This window comes from Salvelinus fontinalis, chromosome 24 (genome assembly GCF_029448725.1).
Source record: "Salvelinus fontinalis isolate EN_2023a chromosome 24, ASM2944872v1, whole genome shotgun sequence".
Taxonomy (NCBI): Eukaryota; Metazoa; Chordata; class Actinopteri; order Salmoniformes; family Salmonidae; genus Salvelinus; species Salvelinus fontinalis.
This window is the reverse complement of record NC_074688.1, coordinates 36,518,452-36,525,558: the sequence shown is the minus strand read 5'-3', so window position 1 is coordinate 36,525,558 and position 7,107 is coordinate 36,518,452. Positions and strand designations below refer to the sequence as shown.

Below are 7,107 nucleotides of genomic sequence, written 5' to 3'. Positions count from 1 at the left end.
TTTCTGGGTGCGGAAGAATAGATTCAATGCATAATGTACAGACAAGGGTATGGTAGGATGTGAGTACAGTGGAGGTAAACCTAGGCATTGAGTGACGATGAGAGAGCTTTTGTCTCTTGAGGCACCTGTTAAGCCAGGTGAGGTCACCGCATGTGTGGGGGGTGGAACAAAAGCACTATCTAAGGCATATTGGGCAGGGCTGGAGGTTCTACAGTGAAATAAGACAATAATCACTAACCAAAATGTATTTGATTTATTTCACCTTTATTTAACCAGGTAGGCTAGTTGAGAACAAGTTCTCATTTGCAACTGCAACCTGGCCAAGATAAAGCAATGCAGTTCGACACATACAACAACACAAAGTTACAGATGGAATAAACAAACATACAATCAAAAATACAGTAGAAAATCTATATACAGCATGTGCAAATGAGGTAGAATAAGAGAGGTAAGGCAATAAATAGGCCATGGTGGCGAAGTAATTACAATATAGCAATAAAACACTGGAATGGTAGGATGAACAGAAGATGAATGTGCAAGTAGAGATACTGGGGTGCAAAGGAGCAAGATAAATAAATAAATACAGTATGAGTAGCACAAGATGAGTCAGGGAGCCAGGGTTGCACATTCAAATGGATGCAAATGTTATACCTGAGGAAGTAGGTGAAGTGATTGGTGCACGTCGACAGACTTGTATGGTGAATGGAGTAAGGAAACCCACTTCGTCCATATTATTATTATTTTTTTAACAAGTCTCTACCTTCTCATGTTAAACTAGGCTTTATGATATACCCTACAATAGCTTTTGTGCACAATCCCCTCCAGTGTTATAAATGCAAAAGATTTGGGCATGTATCAAGTGTATGCAGAAGGAAATTATATCATATACCAGTTGAGGTTATATGCTGCAACTGTGGTCGCGACTATGCGCCCGAGTTCCCGGATTGCTCTGATTTTCTTTCCACTTTCATATTTTCTTTCACAAAGTGTAATGGATTTACACTCCAGTCCAGTTTGTGGCGGTAATGCAGCTTTTGGTTGCCAACTGCCATTTTAGAAGTCACAGAAGAAGTCTTATTTTCGTGGACAGATTTTCACCAGAGTAAATCAATGGAGTAATGCAAATGATACTTTAGTCCCTCTCGTTTCGCGACTTCCGTTCTGCTGAAACATATTATTAACATTTACCATATTGGATAACTCTTTTGGTTAATTGCGGCAAAATATATTTTACGATATTGTTATTTTCCTGGAAAATTAATGTAAGCGTTTGCTAACTGTTAATTGTTCACCTTCTTTGGCCGGTGGTTTATTTGATTTCTGTAAAGGTGTCCAGCAAACTAACAAGGCCTTGGCTGTTACTAGCTGGCTAACGTTAGCACTGGTAGCTAACTATTTGCTTAGCTACGCGTATGAACCTTGATACTAGGTTTTATATATTTTAAATGTTGTTATTTCTAACGTTAAAGCGATTATTTAGCTGGATGTAAAAGTTACAAATTGTGACAATCCAGTCAGCTTTAACTAGGTAGCTAACGTTAGGGGGCGGGACGGTGCTTAGCCGGAGATTTAACTAAGAAATACACACCGCCATCCAAGCTAGCTTCAACTCACAACGTTTTAGTTTGCTTGACCACAGATTTAATTTTGGCTTGACTAGTTCGCTAGATAGCTTGCCACCAATATAAACGTAGGATTCACTTGTCTCCATGTATTTTATATTTCACCTCATGTTTGTCTGTATTGAAATTAATGGGTTAGCTTTTCTGATGCAGTTACACATTTAGCCAACGTTACCATCGGAAAGAAACGTTTTAGATTGTCAGAAGATACCAACTCTACCTTTACGCTTCTTTACACTGAGCAGCAGCGTAAACAAGCGTAACGGTAGGGTCTTTAGCATCATGCTAACTTTTTACAGTCCTTTAGAGGTTTTAGCTAAATGGGAGTAACTATTGCAGCAGGGCAGCATTTGCAAATATACATGTTAGAAAATGGAACGTTTATGTTCCCTACAAGTTGCTAGTGTCCATCTGTAAAAAGTAGCTGAAACAATATATTTGGGTTTTAGATTAGAATGTCAAACTGAAATCCTGTTTTTATCTTATCTATTTTTCCCTTTTTTCTCAGGAGAATGGCTGCTGCCGAGGTGAACAGTAGTTCTGCTCCGGTGATGGAGGAAAAGGAGCCTATAGAAGTCACCACCGAAGGCGAGCACACAGAGAACTACCAGACACTAATTGATGCCGGACTGCCGCAGAAAGTGGCTGACAGTCTCAACAAAATATTCTCTACTGGTGGGGCGTCCGTCATACAATGGCTGAGTCTAATCTATTTTCCAAAGAAACATGGTGTTGCTCAAGAATGCATGAAGTGGATAAAGGCCAGGTTGTAATAGTACAAATCTGTCTTGTACCAACAGGGTTGCTGGCATACGCTGACCTAGACGAGAGGGCCATCGATGCTCTGAGGGCGTTCAATGAAGTGGGAGCGTTGTCTGTACTGTCGCAGTTCAAAGAAAGTGACCTGACCCATGTCCAGGTGAGTTAGTGGGACTGGAATGAAAGATAAGTCAGTTTAGATAATTACATTAGAATGAGTCTAAGAAGTTGACATTGAGGGGTCTATAATTTTTCTTCTGATCATAACACCCAATACATGAATCAACTCTGCTGTGGTTTGCTTTCCAGAACAAAAGTGCTTTTCTTTGTGCAGCTATGAAGACATACAGACAGAGGGAAAAGCAAGGAAGTAAAGTACAGGAATCCTCTAAGGGTCCTGCTGAGTCCAAGATCAAGGTAAAATGCAACTGTTTGAATGTTCATTCAGTGGGTCAATAGAACCTGCTGTGTGTGTGTGAACCTGCTCAGGTTGTGTAGTTCTGTAGTGGTTATGCTGTTGTCGACGTGTTCCCCAGGCTCTGCTGGAGCGGACAGGATACACCCTGGACGTCACCACCGGACAGAGGAAATACGGAGGGCCCCCCCCAGAGGAAGTGTTTAAAGGAGCACAGCCTGGGATTGGAACTGAGGTAAAGCTGCTGGAGATGCTCCATTTTCAAGTAACACTATTTGAAAGGTTTATGGTCATCGCGGCAGAGCTGTTAACTGATATAGAGTAGAGAGAAGAGTTTGCAAGTCTGTGGCCCCAAGAATGTCAATTGAGAAGTTTATAGCAATACCACAGCATTCTTCCATGATCACACTGGAACCCTCATTCAGGCTGTTTTCTGCCTTTAGGTGTTTGTGGGAAAGATCCCCAGAGACCTGTATGAAGATGAGCTGGTGCCTCTGTTTGAGAAGGCGGGCCCAATCTGGGATCTGAGGTTAATGATGGACCCCCTGTCGGGTCAGAACCGGGGATATGCCTTCATCAACTTCTGCAGCAAGGATGCAGCAGCTGAGGCGGTGAAACTTGTAAGTCCTTGCAGTCAGACATGGTCTTAGTTTACCTTCTAAGAAACAAAGGGCTGATTTCCCAGACCCAGATTAAGCCTTGTCCTGGTTTTGAAAATCACTTTCAATAGGGTATCTTCATTGAGTGTGCTTTTTAGTCTAGGGCCAGGTTTAATCTGTGTATCGAAACCGGCCCAAGATGTGATACATAATTAATTTTGGAGCGGTCGTTGGCCAGCCTGCTACCTTATCAACCCTACAAAGCCATCAACCCTACAAAGCCATCTTTCCTCTACTCTTGTTTTCAGTGTGACAACTATGAAATCCGGTCTAGGAAACACCTTGGAGTGTGCATATCTGTAGCGAACAACCGCCTGTTTGTCGGATCAATCCCAAAGAACAAGACCAGAGAGAGCATATTGGATGACTTCAGCAAAGTCACAGGTCAGTGAAAGTGCAGACACCACAATTTGGTTTACTTGGTTTTATGTTCTGTGTGTAATCATTGGTCACATATCAGTTATGTCATTCTCGTTCTTGTTCCTCCAGAGGGGCTTCAGGAAGTGATCCTCTACCACCAGCCGGATGACAAGGAGACGAACCGTGGCTTCTGTTTCCTGGAGTACGAGGACCACAAGTCTGCAGCCCAGGCCCGCCGCTGCCTCATGAGTGGCAAGGTGATGGTGTGGGGGAACCCGGTCACTGTGGAGTGGGCCAACCCGGTCACTGAGCGCGACACGGATGTCATGGCCAATGTGAGTCATCTCTCACTTTCTCTGTCCATTTCTCGCTCCCCCCCCCCATCTTGTTTGTTTTACATCAACACATTTGATTCAACTTTTATTTATACTTCTCTAAACGGAGTTCAACTTTGTCTGAGTCAGCAGGCGAAGGTTTTGTTTGTCAGGAAGCTTGCCACCTCAGTCACAGAGGAGCTACTAGTGAAGACATTCTCTGCCTTTGGCAAACTGGAGCGAGTGTATAAGCTCAAAGACTACGCCTTTGTCCACTTTGAGGACCGGGACGCCGCTGTGAAGGTGGGTTACCCTCAGTAAAAAATTATTATTTTTTTTTTTTACTATGCTTCGTATATCTGATAAAATGTTTTCTATTTTTCTCAGGCAATGGTAGACATGAATGGAAAGGAGCTGGGGGGAGAGGCGATTGAAATAAGAATAGCAAAGAAGAAGAAGGCGCGGAAGACTCAGCGCCAGACCACCAGAAACCCAGGGTGAGGCCACAGAGACTGGTATTGACTTATATCTGATTTAGTAGATCTCCCACCATGGGATTACATTGAAAGTTGTGTTTTTCCTGGTTTTCAGCAGGAATGACGATTACAACCAGCCACCGCCACGCATGCCTCCACCAGATAGGGGCAGGGGCCGTGGTCGCCGCGGGGGCTACGCCGCCTACCCTCCAGACTACCACAGCTATGATGACCACTACGGCTATGACTATCATGACCCCTGCAGGGGTTACGAGGACCCCTACTACGGTTACGAGGACCCCTACTACGGTTACGAGGACCCCTACTACGGTTACGAGGACCCCTACTACGGTTACGAGGACCCCTACTACGGTTACGAGGACGTGTACAGCGAGAAGGGCCGTGGCAGCAGGGGAGGCCCGCCCCCTCCTAGGGCCCGTGGAACACCACCCACACAGGGCCGAGGGGGCTATGCGCAGAGGGGGCCACCCATCAGAGGGCCCAGGGGTGGCAGAGGAGGGGGCCGTGGGGGACTCTTCCAGCCACAGAGGGCCCACAGTACCCAAGGAGCCAGGGGGAACCGTGGGGGGAATGTGGGCGGGAAGAGGAAGGCAGACGTCTTCAACCAGCCTGACTCAAAGCGCCGGCAGACCAACAAGCAGAACTGGGGGTCCCAGCTCATCACCCAGCAGCAAGGTGGCGACTATTCTGATAACTATGGTTAAGGTAATGACACGCTGGAGTTTCACAGGGTTATTATGGGCATTGGTGGAAGTAGACACATGAAAAAGGTATTTGACCAAAAAAAAAGTTTTTCAATTTTTGAATGTCTTTTTAATCTTCATCCCTTACCAAAAAAGAATGAATTGGCTGGAATTGTATTTTGGGCTGGAAATGTGAATGTAACCATTTTGTTGAATAATTACTTGTAATATTACGTATGTTTTAACACACATCACTTATACCTAAAAGTGTCTAGCGTTTTTCTAGAGGTAGATCACTTGTTTAAAAAAATATATATATTATTAAAGCTTCCTTAGTTTTCTTTGGGAAGCCATAGCAGCTTGTTCTGTTTTTGTATTTATAACTTTTACTTTTCAATTAAACTCAGTTGAGCATCATTCAATTGCCAGTCTATTCCTCACCTTACCTAAAATATCACATTTGGAACACTATTTTCTCTACTTTTTGCTCAAGGAATAAATCAAGAGACCAAGTGAAATTGTAGAATACCAAGAGACTCCATGGCAGAGCTCACAAACAATATATGAATGATTTAATATATATATATTTTTTTGAACCCTTTTACTTTTCCAGGAAATGCCTCCCTCTTACAGTGCACCCGGAAAGTTTTCAGACTCCTCGACTTTTTGATAGGAGTCTTTTTGCAGTCTTTCCATAGAGAAATACTAAGAGCAAACACCTTTGGTTCAATGACATCACCATTTTGTTTGTTTTGTCCTTCTATTCCAATTTACACAGGTGGTGAGGTGAGAGCTGCAGCGCTTGAGTGAGAAACAAACTCACCCTGAACTTTGTTCCTTACAAAAGGGTGAGCTATTACTAGTAGTTTCTAGCCCAAACCGTGCTGAATCTACAGATTATTTTGTAAGAAGACCGATTTCCAAGATGTCTCCTGGTCTGACAAACACTGCTGTTGCTCTGCGCCACCTTCCACTGCCGATGCAGTGGATTGAGACGCGGCCCATGCAAACAAAAGTCTAGTTTAAACTAATGGATTTTAATGGTAATTTTATTGTTTATTTGATTATTATGCTAATTACAGAGCAGGTTTATACTGCAATTTCATTGCCTTTGCCAAGTCAATTTGCTTGCTTTGCATATGCCATTCAATGTTTTCTCGTCAACTATTTAGATAAAGAATTGAGACATGTCAGCAAAAATCACCAGTGATCAAGCTCCACTGCATATTTCTGGTCTTTTTTCCATGCAAGTCAAAAAGACAACAATTTACAAACTTCCCGTCAAGGGGCCCGGCTTAGAAAGTGTAGGCCAAATTCCTTGACAGAAACCGACTTTGATACTAGTTTCTCTAGACTAATCTCTTGTGGACAGATGAAATGGTGAGAACCTGTCAAGGCTCATATAGAATTATGTGATTACGAGCAGCAGTAGTTCCTGGTTTTGGTCATTGATTTAAGTGGGGCGAATCAGGATTGGGCGACGGCAGTGTAAGAACCGGTGCGGGGAATTTTCAAGCATGTTTGCAGATAAACGGTAACCACATCCACAAAGTCAACTGTTTATTTTGTAAAAATTCATATAAACAAGTGTACTTTTTAATCATGTTAGGACACTAGGCATTACATTTATGTAAAACCAATTCAGTGTGGCTAGTGTCAGTCTATCCCTTCACCCAGGGGACCCCTGTCAACGATGAAGGTCCTATCCAAATAAATTAAACCTCAGTGACAGAATTACTTAGACTTCCCCTCACATTAAGGACACAGTATGGCTACCTTCCTATTTAGTACTAGTCCA

General features: G+C 43.2%; 1 protein-coding gene across 4 annotated transcripts; it reads left to right on the top strand.

The window, feature by feature from the left end:
• Positions 1–1,095: 1,095 nt before the first annotated feature.
• Positions 1,096–6,512, top strand: LOC129822372 (heterogeneous nuclear ribonucleoprotein R-like). 4 transcript variants are annotated; one of them, XM_055880601.1, is made up of 12 exons: positions 1,096–1,115; positions 2,131–2,297; positions 2,423–2,541; positions 2,691–2,798; positions 2,918–3,031; positions 3,240–3,416; positions 3,704–3,839; positions 3,945–4,150; positions 4,280–4,432; positions 4,517–4,626; positions 4,721–5,331; positions 6,088–6,512. In XM_055880601.1, exons 1-11 carry the CDS (start codon positions 1,111–1,113, stop codon positions 5,328–5,330), a joined length of 1,905 nt encoding a protein of 634 aa, XP_055736576.1. In that variant the 5' UTR covers positions 1,096–1,110; the 3' UTR covers position 5,331; positions 6,088–6,512. The 4 variants fall into 4 exon arrangements, with proteins under 4 accessions (XP_055736576.1, XP_055736579.1, XP_055736577.1 ...); XM_055880604.1 differs by lacking the exon at positions 6,088–6,512 and having other exon boundaries at positions 4,283–4,432; positions 4,721–5,726; XM_055880602.1 differs by lacking the exon at positions 6,088–6,512 and having other exon boundaries at positions 4,724–5,726.
• Positions 6,513–7,107: the final 595 nt, after the last annotated feature.

Bases quoted from the DNA above. Each gene is read 5' to 3' on its own strand.
- LOC129822372 (XM_055880601.1), top strand. The intron at 4,151-4,279 runs GTGAGTCATCTC...TGTCTGAGTCAG, and splicing joins ACACGGATGTCATGGCCAAT to CAGGCGAAGGTTTTGTTTGT. The intron at 4,433-4,516 runs GTGGGTTACCCT...TATTTTTCTCAG, and splicing joins ACCGGGACGCCGCTGTGAAG to GCAATGGTAGACATGAATGG.